Here is a 27,430-nt window from a genome sequence, read left to right as displayed (position 1 = left end):
CAGTGATTTCCCACACCTGCAGAATGAAATCAAATCTCCTTACCATGTCCTCTCACAACCTCCCCGATTTAGCCCCTACCTACCTCCTATCCCCTGCGCTCTTTCCTTGCTCTCTAAATTTCAGCCACGGGCATCCTTCCATGCTGAGTTCCTTCATCCTTAGGCCTTTGAACATGTTATTATTTCTGCTTCATATAGCCTCCCTCCATTCTTTGCCTGGCTAACTCCCACTCACCCAGTTCTCATTTTTAAAAATGTGTTACTTTTCCAAGAGGTCTTCTTTGACTTTCTAATACTAAATTAAGATCATACGTCTCCATTTCCTCATCTCTAAAATAAGTTATTCTGAAGATTAAATGGGATCATCCATGTAGAGTTCTTGGCACAGTAACTAGCACACATTGTGTACTCCATCAATGTTAGCTATTATTTTCTATATTATTCTCATAGAGCAAGCACCCTGTTATTTCCCTTGAGAATACCTCTCACATGTTGCAACTATATATTTATTTGACTGTAGTTGATTAATGAGTGTCCCTCCTTTATACAATAGACTCCACAGGGGCAAGGATTACATATTTGCTTTGTTTCTCACTATATACCTAAAACCTAGCACAGAGTTTAACACACAGTAAGCACTAAACAAATAATGGATTATGTTGAGTGAATGAACAAAAGAATTAGTGATTTATCACTAAATATGTTTTTGTTAAATTCCAATCACAAAGGGAAGTATATCAGGTATTGTAAGAAGGTAATTAGAGACATCTGACTTAAGACAGTGGGCTGAATCCATAAATTTACTTCTTCCTTTTCCCCAAAGCACATGGAAATGATACAAGAAATATTAAAATACTGATGAATCAACAGCATATCTGAAAGACAGCAAAGGGTGGCATCTATAGACCAGAAATTTTGAGAGATTTCTGGAAGACAAAACAGATGGGACTTAGCTTCTGGAGAGGTCAATCAGCCCAGGAAGCTCCAGTTGAAAACTAAGTACTAGTTTTACCAGTTTGGGCCTCAAGCTCAGAGTCAGCTGGGACTGGGGATGAAAGAGGACGTTGAGATATCAGGATGGTATTTAAGCAAAGGCCTGCCAACCCAGGGCCAGTACACCCACAGGCTAAATGACAAGCTGGGGTTTTCCATCCAGATTCAGCTAGAAAAACAGAGTGGGCAGTTTGTCACACAGAGTGGTGAAGGTTGTGTGTTTTTTTTTTTGGAAATGATAAGCTGCATATATATATTTTCTCAAAATTCACACTAATGACATTTTGGGTTAGATAATTCTCTGTTGTTTGGGTCTGTCATGCGCACTATAGGATGTTTAACAATATCCTTGGCCTCTAACTACTAGATGTCAGTGGCAAATCCCCAACTGTGGTGATCAAAAGCATCTCCAAACATTGCTAGATGCCCTGTGGGGGCAAAATTACCCCCAGTTGAGAACCACTGGTCTATAACCCCCCCCAACTAGATTATTTTAAAGCAAATCTGAGACATATCATTTCAACTGTAACTACTTCAGTATGTATCACTAAGAGATAAGGATTCTTAATATAACCATAATACCATTATCCCATTTTAAAAGAAACACTAATTCCTTAATATCATCTAATATTTTTCAGTTACAATTTAAAGTCCCCTGATTGCCTTATGAAATGTCTTTTCTGGTTCCGTTAGAATTGCCAGTAGAGTGAGTTTACACATTATACATGATTGCTAGATGTACTAGGTCCACAGAAGGTTTCCTAGTAGGCCCTGAAACCAGAAAAAGAACATGGTAGTGTCTGAGATAACGCTAGGCAGCAACAAGAGAGGAAGAAGGGAAAAAGAAAAAGAAAGGCAGCTTGCCTAGAGGATAACTGTGTCCTGTCCCAAATTCCTGGACCATCACGGAACTGCTGGTTTAGGATATATGTCCCTGTTTTTTCTCCTGAAGGGACACCTACAGTGTGCACATTCCAGGCCACTCAATGCTCCAGGGCAAAGGGCAACTAGAGCCCTACAGGTGACCTTCATAAATAGCAAGGAGAACAGCAGCAGCCTTGGGAAACGGAAGTAATACAAAAATAGAATAAATCTTTAAAAATACATTGCTAATTTGTGCAAGAGGATAGTACATTGATCTTTTTTAAAAAGGAGTCACCTGAGTATTAAGAAAGAGTTCTTAGGAAATAAGATTAGAGGGAAAAGTCTCATTAGAAAGACTGAACAGGAGAACAGACATAACTGAAAACCAAATTAGTAATATGAAAGAGCAAATCATGGGAGCTCCCAGAACATAGAACAATAAGAGATGAAATTATGAGAGCAGAGAAAAGAAACAAGCTGGATAGATCTAGGAGATCTAATATCTATTCAATAGTACATCCCAAAGAAGAAATCAGTAAGGAAGGAGGGAAAGAAATAACACAAGAAAGTTCCCTGAGTTATCAGGCCAAAAGAAACCACCTAGTTTGAGAAGTGATATGGAAAAAAGATGTTTAATTAGATGCATCCTGAAAAAATTCTGAAATTTTGGGTTGAAATCAACCAATCAGCCACAGGCCACTTAAAAAAATGTTCAGTGGAAGACAGAAAGACTCCCTACAGAGAAATTACCAGATTCACTTACGATTGCTCATCTAAAACATCATTGTCAGAAATCAATGGTGCACTGTCTACAAAGTTCTTAGGATTTTGAACTTAAGAGTTATCTAGCCAAATTTTCATATCAGCATGAGGTCAAAAGAAAGCCATTTCCAGAGTATGGGGTTTTAGGGTCTGACAGACCTGGGAGTTCAAATTTCTACTATCCTACTCACTAATAGCGTGACAATCTGTTAGAATGATTCAAGAAATGGAAATGTAATAGCACTTTCCACCTCTCAGAGTTAATGGGAGATTTAAAAGTCACACTTGCAAAGCGCCTGATATGAATGGAAAAGGATTAGGCCTTGGCATCCAGAAGCTCACACACCAGTAAGAGAACCTCAGACCAGCTTCCTAGGCTCAGGCAGGGCTTTGTCTAGAATAGGGGCTGGCAAACTACAGTCCAAATCTAGCTCACTGCCTGTTTTTGTACATAAAATTCTACTGGAACATAGCCATGTTCATTAATTTACATATTGTCTATGGCTGCTTTTGCATTACAAAGGCAGAGTGGAGTAGATGCCAGAGAGAGCTCATAGTCATACAAACTGAAATTATTTATTATCTGGCCCTTGATAGAAAAACTTTGCCAACCCCTAATCTAGAATGTAATTACCACCTCTCCTCTTACACAATTCTAGCTCAAATATCACCTTTTTTTGGGTAAATCCTTCTGATTGCTCCCTTTAATGAAACCAATTGCTACTTCCATAACACTATGTACCTACTCTGCTACAACCTTTATCACACTGGATTAAGGTCATTGCTATATATCCATTAAATGATAAATTTTGAAGCCATGATTCAAGGCCATCACACCCCATATATCCCTAAGCTCAATATTTATTCTTTCATTCCATAAATAGTATATACTGAGTGACTACTTGTGCCAGGCAGGTTCTGAGGATGCAGCATCTTTGCCCATATGAAGCTTATACTCTAGTGGAGACAGGACAATAAATAAGAAATGTATAATACAGGTAGTGGTAAGTGCCATGAAGAAAAATAAGAGTGAAAAAGAGAATGGGGGCCGGGTGCGGTGGCTCACGCCTGTAATCCTAGCACTCTGGGAGGCTGAGGCAGGTGGATCGTTTGAGCTCAGGAGTTCGAGACCAGCCTGAGCAAGAGCAAGACCTTGTCTCCACTAAAAATAGAAAGAAATTACATGGACAACTAAAAATATATACAGAAAAAATTAGCCGGGCATGGTGGCGCATGCCTGTAGTCCCAGCTACTCGGGAGGCTGAGGCAGGAGGATTGCTTGAGCCCAGGAGTTTGAGGTTGCTGTGAGCTAGGCTGACGACACAGCACTCTAGCCTGGGCAACAGAGTGAGACTCTGTATATTAAAAAAAAAAAAAAAAAAAATTAAAAAAAAAAGAGGATGGGGGGTTCTATTTAAGATGAGGTGGTCAGGAAAGATCCTGCATGAATGAATGAATGGAGTATCAGAAAGGGCAAGGAAGAGTGCAGTATTGGAGAGTTGACAACTACAAGCAATAGGAAAAGGAGGGAGGTAGCTACCCAGATAACTTATAAATTAATAAAAATTATTAGTTAATATTTAAACATGTATTTAAACAGTAACATAAGGTAGGAACAGAGCAAAGCACAATCCCATATCATGTAATTATCCTAACAATCCTAAGGTAGATACATTATTAAATCTATTTTACAGATAAGGAAACTAAGCAAAGATTAAATAACTTGGCCCATGATTACACAGCTGCAAATCTAAAGCAAGAAAACAAAGTAAGACTATTGTCCAGACTATCCATAAATTATAGGACCAACGACACTTTTACAAGCTTTCAGGCCAGAAGAGTCCACCACCATGAAAGCCAGATTTTACCTCTTGACATCAAAATTACACCCATGTTTTTTACATGGTCAGAAGGCAATACCTGTCCCCAGGTCTCTGTGAGGGAAGGAGACTCAGATTTATTAAGGAAATGAGAGAGAACTTACAGTTCCCCATATCAAATCTTAGACTTGGAGATAAGCTCAGGATCAAGTCACTCTCCTGGGGTTCCTCCCAAACTGTACAGATTTATTGCCTTCTGATGATGAGGACTGTCTTAGTCTGGGTCCTCTGAAGAGCTGGGCTCGCACAACGCAGGCTGGTACAAGCAAGGCAGGCACACTGGTCCATTCCACACTGCCTACCCATTCCGCCCCAACTTCCATACTAGCAAAGTTTTGCCTCCTAGACTCAGGCCTGTGGGCAGGTATTTCAAAACACTAAAGTGGTGTTGTAGGACAATAGATGTCCAAGAAAACAAAGGGTCATATCAATCTAAGGGCTCATTATGTAAATAGGCAAGTAATCTAAGGACTCGGGACACACCCTTGTCAACTACAAAAATAGTGAGGTAAATGCCATACACCCATAACCTCAGTTCCTCACACTCACGTATTTATCTCTTCTCCACATTTTAGGCAATAGTATCTATCAACTCTCAAAGGCAGAGTTATAATGTTTTAAGTGCTTCCAACTGGCTCTAAAAACAGCAAAAGTCATCAGGTTGCCTCTAGGGCACAAACTACTGGGCTGAGCCCAATCACTGCAGTTTTGAGCCAAATTACCATTCAGAAACTTTACCTTTTTTTTTTTTTTTAAGAGACAGGATCTCACTCTGTCCCCAGGCTGGAGTGGAGTGATCATAGCTCACTGCAGCCCCAACTCCTGGCCTCAAGTGATCCTTCCACCTCAGCCTCCCAAATCATTGGGATTATAGGTGAAAGCTACCATACCAGGCTTAGAAACCTTAATTTCTATTACCCACCTATCTTCTCTAAGGCTTCCGGGATTATCTTTCTAAAACCCGCTCTCCACCTCACGTACATCAACTGTGCACAGTTCTTGAAATGTACAACTTGCTCTTTCATACCTCTTTGCTCTTGCCCTATCTGGTGTGTCCTTCTTCCCCAATTTACTATTTTAATTTAAACTGTCCAAAGCTCATCTCTGTGCCTCCTTCCCTCCCCTAGGTGCAATAAGTCTTCTGAGCTCTTTTGGCACTTTGTGTGGTATACCCAGCAGCATGTACTGAGTGGACTTTGATACCTGGCATTCACATGTTTCCTGAGACAGGAAGCATTTTTTTTTTTCTTGGAATACTTGGCATCTGACAGGCACTGAACGAATACTGAATGTATTATTAAAGGTGTTAAGGAAAGCCACCAAAAATGGAGTTCACAATAATGCCACTTACTATGATAATCCAAAAATACCTCTTTAAACAAGAATGTCAACCCTTTCTAGACTCTATTCTAGCAAAGTACTGAAGGAGAAAGCCATAGGGAGCAGATCTACATGATCTGAAATGAGAGCTGAGAAACATTAAGGAGTCTCTGGGGTTCAGCCGAATACTTATCCTGACTGGTTCTAGAACTCTAGTCTCAAGGACTCCTTCTTTACAAATATACTATTTTTTGATTTTTAAAAAGGCAGTTATATAAATGATTACATCTAAAATATTTTAAAAATATGATTAGAACCAGCTTTATCCTGTGTTCTTGCTCTTTAATAAATACCAGTTATAAGGTCTTCACATGAAAATCCCATTATCAAAAAAAAAAAGAAAAAAAAAAGGAACCAAATTATACTATTACAATAAAAAAGTAGGAAAGTAGGATGAGATGGGTTTATGTAGAATTTTGCTTAAAAGGTACAGGGGCCGGGCACAGTAGCTTACACTTGTAATCTTAGCACTCTGCCAGTCTGAGGCAGGAGGACTGCTTAAGGTCAGGAGTTCAAGACCAGCCTAACCAAGAGTGAGACCCTATCCCTACGAAAAATAGAAAAAATTAGCCGAGGCATGGTGGGGCACGCCTGTAGTCCCAACTATTCAGGAAACCGAGGGAGGAGGATTGCTTGAGACCAGGAGTTTGAGGTTGCAGTGAGCTATGACGACACAACTGCACTGTAGCCCAGGCAACAGAGAGAGACTCTGTCTCCAAAAAAAACAAACAAATAAAAACAACACAAGAAAATAACCAGTTTCTTGGACTTCAAAAGAGGAAGAAGAGTTGCCTGCGTCTCCCTTCCTCTCTCGTTTTATTCCTTCCTGCTTTGACAATTGAAACACCAACCACAGGTGTTCAAAAGCACCCCAAAGGCTAGTGTATAAAAACTTGTAACCCTTAATTCATCTGCATAAGACATAATTTGCTTATCAAACACATTATAATACACATATTTCCAAACAGTTGACTCATGTCTCAAAAAGCATTTGGCTTTAAAATTAGAATGTGATATCCAAATTTATAATACTTATAAAGATCTGCTCTGGTAAAATTGTTATTACATTATGTGGCTTTAGAATATGTATGCCTCTTGAGTTCCCTGTTTGGCCAAGGGAATTATACAAAATTATCTTCTGACTTAAAAATGAGATTTATTATATTAATAAACTTTTCATATGTCACTATTAGCAATAATCTAGATAATTAAGGTAATTTTATTTTTTAATTATAATATGGACACTACTTAAATATCAGCTAGGTAAAAGAGGCATAATATCTGGGATAAGAAAAGGGCTGAATATTATTAAAACATACACTAACTAGAGGAAGGAATCAACAGATCTTAAAGCCTACCACTTTGACTTTTGATTTTATTGTAGGACTGGTTAAAAGAGCGGTTTAGGGAGCAAATATAAGTATCTATTGTAATATAAACCTATTAAGTTCTACACATTTGATAGTGATAGTAAGTGAATCTCTATAGCAAGGATACTGCATTAATCCTATGTTTCGTTGCTGAGTTTAGGAAAGTAAGAGAAATCTGTACACAGTATGGTAACACCTCACTATTGCTCACCAAATATAGTGGCAGATGGACATTACAGAGTATCCACTTTTCTGACTCAAATGCTCCCTAATTAGTGGGACTTCATAAGCCTCCAAATGTTCCATTACTTAATTACACAGGGAAATTTGTACATAGTTAAATAATGGAGTCAGAAAAAAAATCTCAAAAAGTCTGATTTGATAAAATAGAAAATCATGATAAAAAAAACTGCTTCATATAGTAACATTTTCCAAACTGAAATGTAACGATCATTTCTTAGAATACTGGATAATCTCTTTCTCTCATGCTCTTTGATGGCAGCCTTACTGTTGTCTTAGGCAAAACGTGCCATACTTCTGCACATGAGTATCCATGTCTTCCTGCTCTCTGATGACCAGGAATTAAGCAGTCTAGCTTAAACCACAGACACACCATCTGAGGCTATAATGACTTTACACTAGAGGGCTGAAAATCCATGAAAGCCATATAAAGCCACAAAGGGTCAACATTTTATAGGCTAGGAGAAAGACAACACAAAGCCAGAATGTTTAAATGTTAACTATGGCCTAGAAAGCAGAAATAACCTATGGTATAAAAATTATAGCCTGGTATCACCAAAGGCAGTATTAACAAGGTGACATGGCAAAGTAAGATACAGTTATTTTATTGCTTGTTAAAATATATCATAGCTGTTAGAATCGATAATCTATATTTAAAAACATATTAAATACAGTACTTATTTCTATTGCTTTTCTGTATGAGGTTAATATGGAATCAAGGGAAAGTAAACAAACAACACAGCCACAGATGCACAAGGTTACCACAGACTGTGAGCAGAGGAAACAGATGAATACCATACACTGTGTAAAAGAGACAACAGATATAAGGTGAGCGGCTCACCTCTTCTGTCCTTCGAGTCAGAATTACCTGTGTAATAAGTGAAAAATAGAAACATTCACTCAGGTTAAAGAAAAACATTACTATTCAATTTAGGGTAAAACTGAGCAAGTTCCAGTTTTGAAAAGGGATACTTTCCTCTATGTATATATAATGTTGGACCTAGAATGAGGTGTCCTCCAACAGCTGGGAAACAAGATTGTTCAGATCCACTAAACTTTAGTCAGTGGTCTGGCTTTCTTCCTGACTACACAAACAATGCAGCATCAATATTCATTAAAAAGTACATGAATGCAAAGAGAAATAACACATGATATTAGAGGGCTTTATGGCTTTTAGTCCATTAAAATGCAGGAGGGCAAAGCTAAGTGAGGGTATAAAAGACCTAAATGATAAGAGGTAATAAAATCTAACTGGTATATACCAAACTCTATACACTAAAACAGAGAAAAACCTTCTTTTCAAAGGCCAATGGGATATTCACAAGCCCTTATAAATTTCCATTAGTAGAAACAGTACAATATTCTTTTATCACAATGCAATAAAATTAGAAATTAACAAAGGAAGAAAACTCTTGAAAATATCAAAACCAAAACTGAAAAGTACCTAAAATAATAACAATGATGAAAACACCTTTGTGTAGAACCTGCCATCTCCCCCCGCCCCACCCCGTATCAGTCTCTCTTCCTCTTCTTGCCTTTAGTACAGAACCCCTGTTTTTTAGTTGAGCATAAAACTGTCTAGCTAGAGGCTATATTTCTGAGGCTCCTTTGTGCTAGGTGTAGTCATGTGATGAATTCCAGCCAATAGGATGTGAACAAAAGCAATGTGGGTAATTTCCAGGTCACATCCTTTGGAAAGGAAATTGTCCCCATTCCTTTTGTTCTTCCTTCTCAGGGGCTGGAACTAGAGAGTTTAAGATGGTCATTATAAAATATTCCTACAAAAGTCAATAGCCTTCATATTCCCAACAGCAACCAATAAGACATAAAAAAAATTCCATTTATACTAACAAAAACAAAAGATTAAAAAAAAAAGTAGGGCTTCTGCAAATGGAATGAATGTACTGCATTCTTGAATAGGAAGACAACATCTTAAAGATGTCATTCTGTTAATTTATATGTTTAACATAAGCAATAAAAAATTGTTTTCCAGCTAGAGAAGCTGATTCTAATGTTTATAAGGAAAAATGATCAAGAATTGCTAGCAAAATTCTGAAAAATAATTCTTAACAAAGAATGACTTGCTTTACTAGACATAAAATATTTTACAAAGTTATAGTTATTAGAACAGTAGGGTTTTGTACATGGACAGAGAAAAAGGTCAACAGAAACTACAAGTCCAGGTGCGGGGGCTCATGTTTGCAATCCTTAGCACTTTGGGAGTCCAAGGTGGGAGGATCCCTTGAGCCCAAGAATTCAAGAACAGCCTGGGCAATACAGCGAGATCCTGTCTCAACAGAACAATAAAAAAATTAGCCAAGCATGGTGGCAAGTGCCTATAGTCCTAGCTACTTGGGAGGAGGCTGAAGCAGGAGGATCGCTTGAGCCCAAGAGCTCAAGGTTACAGTGAGCTATGATCACACCACTGCACTTCAGCATGGGTAACAGAGTGAGACTCTATCTCTTAAAAATAAAAATAATTAATAAATAAATAAAATAGAATGAATGCTCCCAAATGCTCAAATAAATACCTAAATAAATATCTGAATTCAGTATACAACAAAGGTGGCATTTCAGATCAGTGAGGAAAAAAACAGATTACTCATTAAGGGGTACTGAGACAACTAGTTAGCTATTTGGGGAACAACAGATCCATCGCTTACACTTTGCATCAGAATAAATTCCAGATGGATCAAAAATTTAAGTATGCACACATATATACACACAAGAAGGAAACTATAATATAAATGTCCTGAAGAAAACTATTTTATAATTTTGGAGTAAGGAAAGCCTTCCTAAATATGACCCAATACCTAGAAAACATTTAGTTAAAACAAACTGATAAATATTTAAATTTTTAAATTAATGCTAATGGTATCTTCTGCAATGCACAAAAGCTAGATATACCATCCAGGGAAAAATATTTGCAATTTTACCTTAGGCAAAAGGCTCATTTCCTGAACGTACATAAAGAGCTTCTACAAATGAGTCAGGAAAACCTGACAGCCTATTAAGAAAAATGGGTAAAAGATGTCAACAGAGAGTGCTCAGAAAAAGAAATTTAAATGATCTTTTAAATTATGGAAAGTTGCTCAACCTCACTCAGAGAAATGCAAATTAAAGTTACACTAATATGCTATTTTTCACCAGATTGGCAGAGACGCAGAAGTTTAATAATTCACTGCACTGAAGAGAGTTTAGAAAAACAGGCACTTTGACATATTACTAATAGGAATATATTTCCCAATAGAGGGAAATGTGGCAATATCCATCAGTTTTTAAATGCACACTTAAAATAGTTTATCCTACTAATATTCTCATACATCTGAAATGACAAACTGTATTGTTCGTAAGAGTACTCTGAAAACAACCTTAACGTCCATTCATAGGGGAGACTGGCTAAATATATTAAGGTGTATCCACACAATGAAGCAGCTCTTAACTAAAATACACAAGTATGATGATAAGGTCAACTGAAGAAAGCAATGTGCAGAAATTAACTCAATATATTTATTATTTGTATTATAAATGGAATAAGAAATATATACACATCTGCTTATTTTTAAGAGGAAAAAGAGACTCAAAGCAAAAATTGATAAGAAAGAAAAATTAAGAAGATTAAAGAATTAATTCAGGATATGTTCCATATCCAAATAATGGGAGTTTTAGAAGAAGAGAACAAAGGAAATGGAAGAGGGAGGAAAGTTTCAAAGAAATGCAAGAAAATTTTCAAAGTTTAAGTTTCAAGGCTCCAAAGGGCCCATCAAGTATCCTACCCATCATAATGAATGAAAAAGACCCACATCAAGACACATGTCCGTGAAATTTCAGGATCCCAATGATAAAGAGAAGGTCCTAAAAAATACACAAAGAATTATGAATTAAGATAGCAGTAGAATCCAAGCCTGGTAAGGAGAAATCAGTCAGGGCAATACTTTAAAAATTCTGGGGGAAAATATTTCCTCAAATTCTATATATAGCCCTAAAGACATCTTCAGACATGTAGGTCTAATGCAATTTACCTCCCACAGGCTCCTTTTCTGGGGAAGCTTTTGGAGCATGTTTTCTACCAAATGATGAAAGAAGACAAAAAAGAAGAAAACGTGAAAGCCAGGAAGCAGCAGCAAAGGGAATTCCCAGAATGACAGAGAAGGGAAATCCCAGGCTTTTACCGGTACTAGCCCTGGAGATTAATAAACCTAGACTGGAATAAGACAAAGGAGGGCTCAGGACGAATTTCTCTACATAAAAAAGAAACAACAGATTATCTAATAGGTCTGACTTTGTAGAAAACTGTGTTGACAGGTTCTGGAGACTGTGGGAGGAACTGACTAGCAATAACTAAACAAAAAATAAGGCGATTATTAAATTCAGGAAAAAACTAGAAAACTAAACAAAAAATAAGGCGATTATTAAATTCAGGAAAAAATTGCACAAGAAAAAATAATCAAATTATATCTATAATTCAGCAATGAATGATATTTCATAGCCATAATATAAAATATCAAATACTGATGTAAGCAAAAATTATAACTATTACAAGAGAATTGATGAGATTGTGGTGATTGTACTGTGTGGTTTAAGACTGTGACATCCTCATGGTGAAACCATAATGGTTTCTTTGTGTTTTACTAATATTGAATAAAAACTACCAGAGAAATATAGTCTCAGTCTCCTCTGACATGAAATGTATTAAGTGTACAATAACTGGATTCTTAGCTGTTGCATAATTTGGACCTAACGTAGTTTATGGAAAACTAAATTCTCTACCAGCAGTGTGGAAAGACTACAAAAGTGAGAAACAGGCCTAATTTGCTAGCCTTAAGATCTAAAGAAAATCATTTAACCTCCATATATAGTGTTAAATTATGCCACTGTTTAGAGGAGATAATGATCCATGGTCACATCACAGAATTGTTAAATGAAAGACAGTACAGAATGGAACATGGGCTGTGAAATTGGTCAGGCTTGGGTTACAGTCTCACCTTTTCCATCTGCTCATTCAGTTTGTAAAAATTAATCTGCCTTTCCTCCCTGAGCAGTGGCCATAACCCACAGCAAGAAATACACTTTATATCATTACTCAATATCTGTATCTGCATTTGTGTATAAAAAAATAAAAGTTTTACAAAATTATGTATGTAACATGAAAAAACTAGAATAGAAATGGAATTGGACCATCCATTAAAACAAAAAAACACTAGGGGTGGCCCACTAAACTGATTTCATGAATTGGGTCATAACCTGCATTTTGAAAAACACTCTAGGAATTACAGTCTCATCATTGTAAAACTCCTTCAACTGTAAAACATAAAATAGAACTTACCTCATAGGATTTTTGTATAAAACCCTTAGTACAATGTCTAGCTTATAGTAATAATTATGGCAAAACTATATTAACTTTAGGCTGGGTGTGGTGGCTCACCCCTATAATCCTAGCACCCTGGGAGGCTAGGGCAGGAGGATCGCTTCAGCTCAGGAGTTGGAAACCAGCCTTAGCAAGAGCAAGACCCCATCTCTACTAAAAATAGAAAAATTAGCCAGGTATTGTGGTGTGCACCTGCAGTCCCAGCTACTCAGGAGGCTGAGACAGAAGGATCGTTTGAGCCTGGGAGTTTGAGGTTGCAGTGAGCTAGGATCATGCCACTACACTCTACCCAGCAGGGACAGAGTGAGACTCTGTCTCAAAAACAAAAACAAACAAACAAAAAAAACCAAAAAACTGTATTAACTTTAAAGCCCAAAGCAAATATCAAACCCCTACCTCATCAAGAATAGTGAGATGCCATACATATTAAATGTACCTCCATTCTTTTCCCACGGATTGTTCAGGGAAAAAAAAATAAATTTACCTCTATATATTTTATTGATAATTATCAGAGCTACAATTGCAACAATAATGACAGCTAACACTTAAAAATAGTGCTTACCATGTACAGGCACCACTGCAAGTACTTCACCCATATTAACTCATTTAATTCTAATAGCTCTTCTATGAGGTAAGAACTATTACTATCATTCATTTCTGTTTTACAAACAAACTGAGGTACAAAGAGATTAAACTTGTCTTATGGTCATACAGCTAGCTTATGGCAGAGTTGAAATTCAAACTCAGGTAGTGTCGATCTGCAGACTATGCTCTTAAATGCAAATGCTATATTGCCTGTATAGTAGAAAATATGGTATTAAAGTAGGCAGGTGAAGGGTCTGGGAATGCAAGATCTAGCTAAAAGATGTCATCTGTAGTAACCAAATGAGATTCAATTCAGCCCTCCATGAGCCAGATGTGATTCCACCTAGGGGTGCTCACCATCTAACAGGAAAGAAATTTGAGCCAAAGGGATGGGATCAAAGAAGAGGGAACCATGATTTTTGTTAGAAAAGGAATGACAGCTACACAGCAATCAGGGAACAATTATTTACTTTACTCCTCACAGATGCCCTTTGAGGGACCCTCTAATCCTCTTTTACAGACCAGAGGCCTGAGGTTCAAAGAGGTCAGAAATTTGCCTTTCCCCACCTGGTCTCAGATCTAGGTCTCTGACTTTATCCTTGGGACTACTTTTGCTTCAACCCAGTGACTCTGATCCAAGGAGACGAGAGGGCTGGGCTGAGGCCTGAACAACTGGTATCGCAACATAACCATTTCCTGAGCCCTTCTTTCTAAATCCATCCTGGCCTCTGGCCTCCCACTCCATATCTAATTGTTACGGACATCCATATCTATTCTTCTTTCTCCCATGGGCTCCATGGATCCCTTCCTTTTCAAGGCTAATCCTATTACTCAGTTTTGTATCCTTTCATTTTCAGTCTCTTCCGTCATCCATCAGCTCCCCTCTTTCTCTTGTCTTTTCAACCTTCTTCTCTACCTTTAAACACACTTAAACCTTCCCAATCTAACCAGAGTCCCACCCAGCAGAACGATATCCTCTAGAATCCTTCTGCTTTCTTCTGAACTGTATGCTAACCAGATATTCCTAAGAATTCTATATCTAGGTTACATCACTTTGCTTGAGCAATTTTACTTATTTCAAGAAGTTTTATGGCTAGAAAACACAAAGATAATAAAAGGGTGAATGACCTCAAAGAGCAAAAGAACAAAGAAACTATCTCTAGTACCTGAAGGCGGGAAGGTTTCTGGAGTGGTTGCTGCAGTGCTGGAATTCCCCTCCCAGGGTTCTGTTCTGGCATCTGTGAACTGGTTATCTGGAAGCCACGTTCCATTTGGTGAAATTGTAGTGTCTATAGAATCGGTGCTTGCTGTTCTCGTGGTACCATTGTCAGAGTCTGAAGAATTGACAGTGGTTACATGGGTGGGTCCCAGAGTTAGATCTGGGCTGAATGTTGGTGCCACAGAAAGAGAAGTTACTGAAGAAGTTGGATTTGAAGTTTTGGTCTCTTCTTTAACTGATTCTGCTGTTGATGCTTTAGTTGGTCTTGTTATTCCTACAGAAGGTGCAACTACAAACACCAAAAAAAAAACAGAGGGGAAACATATGAAGAATGTGAAGCTGAAAAGTTGTGAGACACAAAGCAGCATGCCTTAATAAACTCTCAAATACCTGGAGACCAAGCAAAGACCAGATACATGCGCATGTGCAAGCAAGCATGCACACACACACACACACAAGCAATTCATTTTTATCTAATGCTGGACTGTTCTACTTCCTTCAAAGGACTACTGACTAAGGGAAGAAGAGACAGAATTTTTTACTAAGCTCCTCAAAATAAATATAGAGAGTCTTAATTCTCAACAATTTCTTTTACTTTTTAGGAAAAAACATGTAATCTCTGATGTATTTGAATAAATAATCTCCAAGCAGTAAGTACATGGTATATAAAACAATGCTGAGCATTCAATACAATTCAGAGAATTCCAAAGACACCTATTTTACCATCCTTTTCAGTAAAATTTTAATATTCTTTCAATACTACCTAGATCTTCAAATTTGGGTCATTAAATGTGAAAGCAAAATTCAATTCTAAATACCAGCCTTATCAAATGACAATTTACCTGTGGTAGCATTGTTGGCACTGACATGTATCAGACCACTGCCAAGCAGAACAAGCATGAACCAGGAATCCATGCTTACCTGGAAAATAGGAAGCCATGTTAGATGAGGTCCTATATTATCATTAACTACTCAGGTTTGGGTTTCCAAGCTATTAAAATGTGCACACAGACCAATGATTTTTTGGGAGCCTTATATGCATGTTTCCCCAGGAGTCCAACTATTAATTGAATCTTTATATAGATTGAGTATCCCTTATCTGAAATGCCTGGAACCAGAAATGTTTCAAATTTCACACTTTATTTGAATTTTGGAATATTTGCATTGTACTTACCAGTTGAGCACCCCTAATCTGAAAATCTGAAATCTCCTTTGAGTGTCATGTCAGTGTTCAAAAAGTTTCGAATTTTGGAGCATTTCAGATTTTGGATTTTCAGATTAGGGATGTTCAAACCTGCACATATAAGTCATATTAAGACATATTGTTTATGCATTTAAAAATGCTTTTATAGCAGTGATTCTCAACCTCGGCTGTACTTTAGAATCACCTGAAAATTTTTTTAAAAAATTCCCAGATGCCAGTCTGCATCTCTATGGGTGAGAGCTAGGTAGCAGTCCCTTTTAAAGCTCCCACATTGACTGCTAAGTACAGCTTTGGAGTCTTCAGAGTGAGAAGTATGGAAAAGGTAGGCTGACTGCACTAAAGTACTGCCCTTTGAGGTAGACATTACATAGCTGTTCTCAACCTTTATTCTACCTCAAACCACATAAGAGGACAGTGACACATTCCCACGGTAATAGTGGCTCATTCATCCATTTAGATTTTTGTGCCCTACACCGAGCTAGGTATTAAAGAAACAATTGGGATGAAATACACTCACAAGCCCCATCTTCATGGGACTCACAGTCTAGAAGTGATTCAATATGGTAGTGACTCTCCAAGGGAAGCATGCCTCCCGAAGGAGTATCTGAAAATCTCTGGAAGAGGGGTAGGAAAGGAGGGAGATGTAAGTGGTTCATATATACCCCAGCAGTTTGCCCCTGGTATCAGCAGCCATGCCTAGCAGGGAAATGGGTTCAGCAGGTGGCCTTCTCTAGGGGCAGCCACATAAGATTTTGACCACTTCTCCATTCTTCCTAGGCTGTGATCATTAAACCAGTAATATATTATTAGAATTTTTAAATGCTTAAAAACACATTTTAAAAGAGAATAAATGAGTATTTCTGTGAGCTCAGGATAAGGAAGAAGGTCTTTCTAAGCATAATGGGCAACATAAATCACAAAGGTAAAAGTGGAATATCTAGGCTGGGCACGGTGGCTCACGCCTGTAATCCTAGCACTCTGGGAGGCCGAGGCGGGTGGATCGCTCGAGGTCAGGAGTTCGAGACCAGCCTGAGCAAGAGCGAGACCCCGTCTCTACTAAAAATAGAAAGAAATTATCTGGCCAACTAAAATATAATATATAGAAAAAAATTAGCTGGACATGGTGGCGCATGCCTGTAATCCCAGCTACTTGGGAGGCTGAGGCAGTAGGATCGCTTAAGCCCAGGAGTTTGAGGTTGCTGTGAGCTAGGCTGATGCCCTGGCACTCACTCTAGCCCGGGCAACAAAGCAAGACTCTGTCTCAAAAAGAAAAAAAAAAAAAGTGGAATATCTGATAGTAGAAAAAATAAAAGCTACTAAATATAAAAGAAATCCATCATAAACAATGGTCATGGGTAGGAAGGCTAAATATTGTCAGTTCTTCCCAAATTGGTCTACATAGTAAATACAATCGCAATCAAAATCCCAGGTAAGTTATTTTGTGGATATCAAAAAACTGATTCTAAAATTTATGTGAAGAAGCAAAAGACTCAGAAGAGTCAACTCAATAATGAAGGAGAAGAAGAGTCAGAGACTGATACTACCTGACTTCAAGACTTATAGTACAGTAATTAAGACAATGTGGTATTGGCAAAAGAACAAATAGATCAATGGAACACAATAGAAACCAGAAATAGACTCACATTAATATTAGTCAAGTGATCTTTTGCAAAAGAGCAAAGGCAATTCAATGGAGCAAAGATAGTCTTTTCAACAAATGGTACTGGAACAACTGGACATCTACATGCAAAAAAATTAATCTAGATCAGACCTTGTGCCTTTCACAAAAATTAACTATAAATGGATCATAGACTTAAATGTCAAACACAAAACTATGAAACTACTAGAAGATAACATAGGAGAAAATCTAGATGGCCTTGCGTATGGCAATAACTTCTTAGACACAATGCCAAAAGCACAATCCATGAAAAACATAATTGATAGGCTAGACTTCATTAAAATTAAAAACTGTTCTGCAAAAGATAATGGCAAGAGAATAAGGCTCTGAAATCTCCAGTGGGGACACGGTTGGTGGGCAATGTGCACTGGTTGTTAAATCACTCACACTTGCCTGCCCATCTCAAAGCCCACTTTGTACGCCTCCTCTCACTTAATTCTCACCAACCCTGCTATGCTGACTTTGTGCACTTCCGGGAAGGGCGAAATCTCTCTTGAATTGCAGAAACCTTGAATATCAAATCAATTAACAATTGATTACACATGCTGACATGCATTTCAGGGGTAAATTATTTGAAATATATATCCCGTATCCAAGATGAAGGAACCATTCACAGGCATACTTAATACCTGCTAGAGAAGGACTCTTTTGGCTTCTGGACAAAGAGCAGCACTCCTTGCTCAGACACACAGTCCCTGTCAACGAACCCTGAGGCTCTGAGAGCCATGCTACTCTCACCTGAGGACAAGGAGAGTAGGAAGAAAATTGGGCTCTAGTATGAAAGAGAATATGCCCATTCCTCAGTTAGGTATGGACAAGTAAGTACATTCTAGCCAAGGAAGTATAAACCATACAGCATTATGAGATGTTTAGGAAGGTGGTTTAAAAGGGAGAAGACTGGTCTTTTTCCTTGTCTTCTCTCCTATAATCTGGAATTCAGATGTGATAATTAGAGCCCCAGCAGCCATTTTGGACTCCGAGGTAACTTTGAGGATAGAACAGAGCTAGGAGGAGATTAGGTTCTCTGATGACACCGTCAAACTGCCACATAAGCCCTGCTTACCTTCATATTTTGTATACATGAGAAAGAAAGAAACCTATTTCATTTTCTGATATATGCAACAAACCTCCATCCTGATACAGTTATTCATAAGGAATAAGACCAACTCCTCACATTATGATGTGTGATGATGTAGGAATGAGAATGATGAGGGTGCTGTGCATACGTTTACTAAAGAAAAAATGGTACAAGGAAACAACATGATAAAGTCCTCACTAGCAAAGGAGAGCTCAGGTAATCTGCACATTGCCAGAATTTAGACTTTGGTGATGATAGTTTCCATTAAGAGTCTTTCTATTCAAAGTTAAGAATTCCATATTTAATATATTATTACTGATAAGATATGATCAAATGTCAGCTAAGTATTATCTCAATACTCACACATTTTATCTAAGTTAAATCTCACAGCAATTCTTCAAGTTAGACACTCTTCTTACTCCCATTTTGCAGATAAAGAAATTGAGAGATGGCTACAAAGCTGGTAAATTGTGGAGATACAATTCAAATTGAGGACTACCTAGCTTTTCTCCACATATCACTATTTGATCCTTCAAAGCTTACTAATGAAGAAATAGGTTAAATCTTCCCAATTCCAACAAAAACTAACTGATAATTATTTCCATTTTACAGATTTCTAAACAAAGGGGCAGCAGTTTCTTTTTAATGTGGTCAGGTTAATCAAGCACTGATTTTTCAGATATCCAATACCCATGTTCAAGTATCAGTCTTGATTTTAAGTAAATTCAATTCTTTGGCAGAAATAAAGCTCTCTGTGGGAAAGATAACATGTTTAACTCTCAGCCTTAGTAAGGGTGTCTCGCAGGTGTGGGAGGAACAATGAGAATGTTAAACTCTGTCCTGGAGCCTTCTCCTCCAGCTATTCAAGTTATCTGACTTCAGAAAAAGGTACCTAGAAAGAGAGTTTTAGTCACTTTAGCTAATTGTTCACTCAATCAATGTTATATTATTTATTATTGAGAATAAAAACTAATTTTACAACTACAATCCTTGGCTGCCTGCTATGTACTAGGCACTTGTAATAGGCATATTATAATACTTTAACCATTTAATCCTCACAACCACCTCATTAAGTTAGGTACTGTTTTTCCATTCTACAGATAAAGAAACTAAAGATCACAGAGGTTAAGGAATTTGCTCAAGGCCATATATCTAATAAATGGCTACTGGTATTCAAACTCAGGGCTTTTAAAACTCTGAAGCTCAGGTTCTTCCTTTCATGTTTCACCAGATACTGGTGGTACATAGGCGGATTACACATGGGCATTGTTATCAAGGAATTCACTAACCAGTAATGCGGCACAAATAAACTATTTATTCAAATTCTGAATTATCTACCACCTGCCATAAAAAAAAAAAAATAAAAGTTAGCCAATTAACACTAAGGTGAGGTGGGGAAACTGCATACCAGAGAACGAATTTTCAAAGGAGGTAATGCTTAAACTGAACTTGTAAGAATAAAGTAGTTAGCCAAGAGAAGGGTCAGAGTCTTTCAAGCAGAGTACCTGGAAACTTGAAAAGACCCATCTGGTCGCAGGAATGCCAAAGAGCTGGCTAAGAGCATCAAGCAGGACCTCAATAAATATCTGTTAAATGAATGTGAAAATGGCAGACATGAAAGACGTGGGAGATTAAGGAGGGGTGGGGGGGAATGCATGCAATGAAGCTGAGGATGGCCACAATAAAATTTTGACTCAACCACTGAAGACACTGGGAAACCACCAAAGGTTTTAGCACAGGGAAGTAGAACAGAACAATCTGGATTTTAGAAAGGGTTGACAGAGGGTGGAGGATTAATTGGTGGGACTGTGAGGGGGGGTCACTGACAGAAGCCCTTAGAAGTAATCTAGCCAACAAACCAGACCTCAAAGCAGGGCAAGACTATCTAGAGAAGGATGAGAAGAGAATTTATAGGGATAGAATTGAAGACTTAATGAGATGCTGGAGGTAAGGAAGGCCCAAGTGTCTGACTTTAATAAATCATAATTCTACAGACAGGAGGATGGCCCATTCTGGGGCATACTGTGGGGCAGGTGATGAGTTTAGTTGTGAACACGGAGAATGTGCAGGACTACAGTGCACATTGTACCTGCAGGGGGGGTGGGAGAAGGGGCAGAATGGCAGACAGGCAACGACAGAGCAGCGGCCGTGGAAGTCAGGCAGAAAGCCAAAGAAGGGAAGAAGACAGCTGTAAGAATGGCAAAAGCAGCAATGAGTGAGCCAGGCAGGAGACATCCGACAAGCACAGGAGGCAGGAGTAGGTGGGTGCTGATGAGTAGAAAACTGATACATAACCACCAAGGGAGGGTGGAGTGGGAACAGCACTCTGAAGAGCTGCCAGTGAGAGAAATCAGCTTGAAAAAACTACTGATGAGCTTCTAAAGAAGTCCTAGAACACCAGAAATCAACTTTCATTATAGGTCTTCTCTTGAGAAAGGCAATGTGATAGAGAAGTCCAAAACAAAGGAAAGAGACCTTCCCCAACATCAGTGGGACTGAGGCACTGGAAAGTAGCTCACTTTCACAGTTTAAATAATACAGAGAATGAAGCTGGCCCACTAAGGCTGTGAAATTCGTAGATTCTTAAGTTCTACTGCCTTTAAGTTACACCTAAGGCAACATTCACTTGGGGGCCTTGAGAGAGGCCCTGGAGGCAGGAAAGTCAGATTATTACAATAAACAAACACACAAAATAGAGCTTGGTATAAATTTATACTGCAGATTAAGGCAGAGAACAATACGGAAAAGTATTTGTTCTGCTTAATTCATGCCTTGGAACAAACTACTAGATACATGAAACCAAAGTATAATACAGATTATCTGCATAAGGTAAAAAATAAAAACCAGGGACACTTTTGAAAAAGAATATAATGGAAAAATCTATCTACCCAATATTAAGGCTTACTATATAGCTACCATAATTAAGACAGTGTGGTATTAGCAGAGGTATAGGCACAAAGATCAAGGGAATAAAATACAGAACCAGAAACAGACTCACACAAATATGCCAAAAAAATTTCTGACAAAGGTGCAAAACCAATTCAGGAGATACCCTTTTCATCAAATGGTGCTTGGAAAAATGGATATCCGTGTGCAAAAGACTAAAATTGGACCCTTCCCTTACACCATATACAAAAATTAACTTAAAATGAGTAAAGACCTAAAACTATAAAACTCACAGAAGAAAACATGGGGCAAGAGCTGGGTGCAGTGACATATGCCTGTAGTCTCAGCTACTCAGGAGGCTGAGGTGGGAGGACTGCATTAGTCCAGGAGTTTAAGTCCAGCCTTGGCAACACAGCAAGACCCTATCTCTTAAAAAAAGAAAGAAAACAGCATACAGCAAAAACCCTCATGACATTGGATTTAGCAATGATTTCGTAGATATGACACCAAACGCACAGGCAACAAAACATAGTAAGTTGGACTTCAGCAAAACTAAAAACTTCTGTGAATCAAGGACACTATCAACACAATGAAAAGGCAACCCAAGGATGGGAGAAAAAGTGTGCAAATCACATATCTGACATAGGACTGAAATCCAGAATATATAAAGAGTTCCTACAACTCAACAATAAAAACAACCTGAATAAAAGATGGGCAAAGGGTACTCCAACCTGCAGTCTAGTAGCTAGGATTCTGTGCTTTCACCACTATGGCCCAGGTTTGATTCCTGGTCAGGGAACCAGTCCCTCATCAGTCCCGTAGAGATTTAAATCCTTTAACTTGGTGGGGGAAGGGAGATAAAAAGGGAGGACAAAGAACATGCATAAATAGACATTTGTCCAAATAAGGTATACAAATGGCCATGAAAAGGGCACACGAGAAGATGCTCAATACCACTAGTCATTAGGGAAATGCAAATCAAAACCATAATGAGATACCACTTCACACCCACCAGGATGGCTATCATTAAATATCAAAAAAAACCAAAATAAAACAAAACCCAGAAAATTGCAAGTGTTGGTTAAGATGTGAAAAAACTGGAACCCTGTGCACTGCTGGTGGGAATGTAAAATGGTACAACAGCTATAGAAATCAGTATGGCAATTCCTCAAAAAACTAAATATAGTGTTACCATATGATCCAGAAATTCTACTTCTAGAAATAGATCCAAAGGAACTGAAAGCTGGGACTCAAACAAATATTTGTACACCCATGTTCGCGGCAACATTATTCACGATAGCTAAGGGGTGACAGCAACCAAGTGTCCACTGACAGATGGATAAATAAAAGGTAGTACATACATAAAATGGAATGTTACTCAGCCTTAAAAGGGAAGGAAATTCTGCCACATGCTGCCACATGGATGAACCTTGAAGATATCATACTAAGGGAAATAAGAGTCATAAAATGAAATTATTATATGATTCCACCTATATGAAGTACGTAGTCAAATTCATAGAGATGGAAAGTATTATAGAATGATGGCTGCCACAGGCTGGGGGGAAGGGGGAATGGGGAGTTAGTGTTTAATGAGTATGGAGTTTTAGCTGGGGAAGATGAAAAAGCTCAGGAGATGGATGGTGGTATGGCTGTACAACAATGTAAATATACTTAATGCCACAGAACTGTATACTTAAAAACCGTTAAACATACATAATATAAAATTTACTATTTTAACTATAATTTTTAAAAAGATAAGCCATAGCCTGGGAGAAAATCTTGCAAAAAAATATATCTTAGAAAGCATTGATATCCAGATATATACAACTCTCAAAGCTCAACAATAAGAAAATAAACATCCCAATAAAATAATGGGTGAAAGATCGGCACTGACATTTTCATCAAAGATGATGTATGGAAGGCAAATAAGCATCTGAAGGAAGCTGCAAATCATTAGTCATCAGGAAGATGCAAAGTAAAACAAAATACCATTATTACGCCCACTAAAATGGCTAAAATTAAAAGATCGATCATACCAAATGATGTCAAGGATATGGACAAATCAGAACCCCCATATATTGCTGATGCAAATACAAAAATATAAGATGGTACAACTACTTTGGAAAATGACTTGGCAGTTTCTTCAACAGTTGAACATACCTCCACTACAATAGGATCCAGGCATTCCATTCTTGAATATTTACTCACAAGAATAGGAAATGTATATCCACACCAAAGCCTGTACTTTAATGTTCATAGAATCTTTACTTGTAGTAGCCAAAAACTAGAAACAACCCAAATGTCCATCAATAGATGAGTGGATAAACAAATTTTGGCATACGCATATAACGGAATATAACTCAGCAATAAAAATGAATGACCGAAGTATGCAACAACATGGATGAATCTCAAAATAATTATGCTAAGTAAAGGAAGTAAAAGAGTATATACTTGTTTTAAAACATAGATTTTATTATTCAGGTATGGTGAGGCCAACAGATCAGGAGATGGTTGGCACTGAAAAAATAGTTACTCACAGTTCCCAAGATGAGGAAGCACCAGGGTCACTGATGATGCAGAGGGAACAGGAGGAAAACATGGGCAAGACCTTTTACTGTGGTTTCAGTGGAAAGGAATAGGCAGGGCAGGGTGAGCAGGCTCAGGATTGGCTACTTTGATTAACTTCAGTGGGTTCTGCGGCATAGGAGTTGTCCCTAGTTGCGTGGTCTCTAAGGTGAACAGTGGTCCAGAACATGAGAGCCCTGTGAGAGTCCTAGATAAAAGAGGTGGTTGGGGTATAGGTGAGTTATTTACTATCTCCAGGAATTGGCTAACTCTGTCACAGCATCAGAAACACATGGTTAATACAATACTACATGATTTCACTTGTATAAAACTCTAACAAAAATACAAACCAATTTATAGTGACAGAAAATAGATCAATGGTTGCCTGGAAATGAAGGAGTAGACAAGAGCAAAAGGGAGAGGTTCCAAAAGGGCACAAGAAAACTTTGGGAAGTGATATGTTCATACTCTGTTGATTGTGGTGATAGTGACACTGCTGTATACACAGGTCAAAACTTAATAAATTTTAACTTTAAAATGTGTACAGCTTATTGTATGTTAATTACAAAGCTGTTAAGAATTATAGGAAGAATCAACAGAGAAATACAATAAAAAAATATAATAATAAAAGTTAAACAAAGCCAAAGGATAGTTCTTTGAGAATTAACAGGTAAAAAGAGAAGGCACAAATTAATATTAGAATTTGAAAAGTGGAAATAACTATAGACATAGCAGATGAAAAACTGAGACTATTATCAAAACTTATAGGCAAATAATTTTGAAAATTTCAAAGAAACAGACAAATCCCCCCCAAAAAAGAGAACTTAAAACTAACCCAGGAAGAATAAAAACCTGAATATTCTTATAATTAAAGAGGTTGAACCAGAAGTTAAAAATTTTCCCACAAAAACAACACTGGGCTCAGATGGTATTAAGGGTGAGAAAAAAGAAGAAATAATTCCCAGCTCATTCTAAGAGGAGAGAAAAACCTGGCCCTGAAATTGGACAAAAACATTTTAAGAAAGGAAATTGTAGGCCCACTTGCACACAATAACATAGATTCAAAAATTCTAAGCAAAATATTAACAAATTGAATCTAGTACATAAAAAAGATAAGTCATGATCAATTTGAATTTATATAAAAGTATGTTTTAATATAAAAATCTATAAATATAATTCACTCTTATTAGAGAAAGATCATACAATCATTAAAATAGATGTAGAAAATGAACTGGATAAAAATACATGAATTCAAGATTTTTTTTTTTTTTTTGAGACAGAGTCTCGCTCTGTTGCCCAGGCTAGAGCGAGTGCCGTGGCATCAGCCTAGCTCACAGCAATCCCAAATCCTGGGCTTAAGCGATCCTACTGCCTCAGCCTCCTGAGTAGCTGGGACTACAGGCATGTGCCACCATGCCCGGCTAATTTTTTCTATATATATTTTTAGTTGGCCAGATAATTTCTTTCTATTTTTAGTAGAGACGGGGTCTCGTTCTTGCTCAGGCTGGTCTCGAACTCCTGACCTCGAGCGATCCACCCGCCTTGGCCTCCCAGAGTGCTAGGATTACAGGCGTGAGCCACCACGCCCGGCCGAAAAATCAACAAATATGGCTACCTCTACATATAGCTTCCTTGAGATGTATGGATCTAAGTAAAAAGCAAACGCCAGTAAAATGCAAATCCTTTACTACCTACCCTCCACCCCCAGATTTTGCCACAAGCAGCTTGCTAAATATCCTTTCAAATTTCCATCCTTCCTTTCCTTCTCTACTGTAGGTAAAACTTGGAAAAACTATTTCAGTACTGACTAGCTTCTTTTAAAAAGTTAATTAGGAGTATCCGGGTTATTTGAAGCATTCATCAACCTCCTATCCAAATGAATTGTCAGAAAGTATCTATAGGCAAATTTTAAATATAAATAACTCTAATATGAATACTTCTTAAACTTTGGCCTAATAATGTGGCAACAATTAGGCAGCAAGTTATCGTATCTATCGAATACTAGCAGACACTAACTTCTGTAGCTATGACACTAATCAATACTGAAATCTCTTATCTTCCAGGAGGACGGTTCATGTATTTAGTGTTTGCAAAGAGTTCCTGCTGAGCTAAACATAGTCCAGTGTGCACTCTACTAAAGAGTCCATGAGACAAGCATGGGGGAGGGTGGCTAGTTTAATTCTTTCACAATGCCTGTGGAGAGTCTGGCAGTGATGAAAGCCTAGAAAACTCATGAAAGGCCCTTTTATAACCAGGGTGAATGTGGAGCACAAAAGCAAAGTCAGATGACCTACTTAAAGCTTTGCTTTTACTGTTGGAATTCATTCTCATTCCAGATTAGTCTCTTTCTAGAAAAAAGAAAACCTTACATAATAGTCGGAAAGTTAAGATACAGGAAGTATAACTCTGCTAAGTTCCAATCTTACCCTCTGAAATAGCTCAAGTCCTCAGGTCTGTGGGCAAAGACAGAAAATATTCAATAAGGCTCTGAGAGGTATGCTTGCTTACCTCACTGTAACAAGGTGTTCTCTGACTGTTGGGCTTTGAGGAAATTTAAGATCCACAGATCTTAAATAACCCACAGATCACAAACCAGAAGTTTGGGCTAGTAATATATTATGAGAGCAAATAGTTTCTTAAATTCTTTCTGGAACTCACATAAAGCAAATGGAAGTAAAACTTGGACTGTAAGGTAATGACAGTCCAAGTTCCTTCAAAGCAGAGAACCACTCGTTTGTTTATCCGTTCAACTAAGCTCCTTGTTTTGTGCCAGGCTGGGGAGGCAAGAGAAAGCAGCTCCTGTCCTCAAGGAGCTCACATCTCCAGTGTTTTCTCAAATCGCTTTTGCATGTTAACCAAAATGTTTCATGTTAATCAATAAAACTCTTTTATCCAGGAAGCAGATGAACATGGCTTTTCTTCATTTTGATTCATTTACTCTTTCCTTTAAATAGAGAAATAAGATGGAAAATTCTTATTTCATCATCTCTTCTATAATTAAAAAATTATCTAATCTGTTCTCGTTCTGCTAAATCAACAATTACAGAATACCTACTATAGGTGTCAAACTGGGCAGATGACACTTGTGAGAATCACAAAGAAATTCAACAGTCTCTCTCCTAATGTGCTCCCTTCCTTCCTTTCCATCTTACTTCCATGTTTGCCCTCTCTTTCCTTCCTCCCTCCCCAAAGTTTTGCTTTGAAGGAAGAATTAGGTAACTAGTCCAAGACCACAGAGCTAAATCCAGAACCTAGATTCACTGGCACCCAATTCACTAATTTTTCTGAAGGGAAATGGAAAAAAAAAAAAAATCGGAAAGGGAAAGAAAATGTCTCAGAGCTCATTATTATAGTTCTA

At 37.8% G+C, this 27,430-nt stretch overlaps 1 protein-coding gene across 4 annotated transcripts in view; it reads right to left on the bottom strand.

Moving 5' to 3' along the window:
• The window catches only part of PTPRA (protein tyrosine phosphatase receptor type A), a 116,307-nt gene that overhangs the window by 41,839 nt on the left and 47,038 nt on the right, over positions 1-27,430 (bottom strand). For 2 of the 4 annotated variants that reach the window (XM_045528952.1, XM_045528954.1), the window contains 3 exons: positions 15,504-15,582; positions 14,609-14,950; positions 8,331-8,357 (listed from right to left, as the gene is read on the bottom strand). In XM_045528952.1, the coding sequence (XP_045384908.1) occupies positions 8,331-8,357; positions 14,609-14,950; positions 15,504-15,582 (448 nt within the window). Of the gene's footprint in view, positions 1-8,330; positions 8,358-14,608; positions 14,951-15,503; positions 15,583-24,044; positions 24,254-27,430 lie in introns of those variants that run through there. The other 2 variants (XM_045528955.1, XM_045528953.1) reach the window with 2 other exon arrangements.

Source organism: Lemur catta, chromosome 17 (genome assembly GCF_020740605.2).
Source record: "Lemur catta isolate mLemCat1 chromosome 17, mLemCat1.pri, whole genome shotgun sequence".
NCBI classification, from domain to species: Eukaryota; Metazoa; Chordata; class Mammalia; order Primates; family Lemuridae; genus Lemur; species Lemur catta.
The sequence above is the reverse complement of the archived record's forward strand: the minus strand, read 5'-3'. Positions and strand labels throughout refer to the sequence as shown.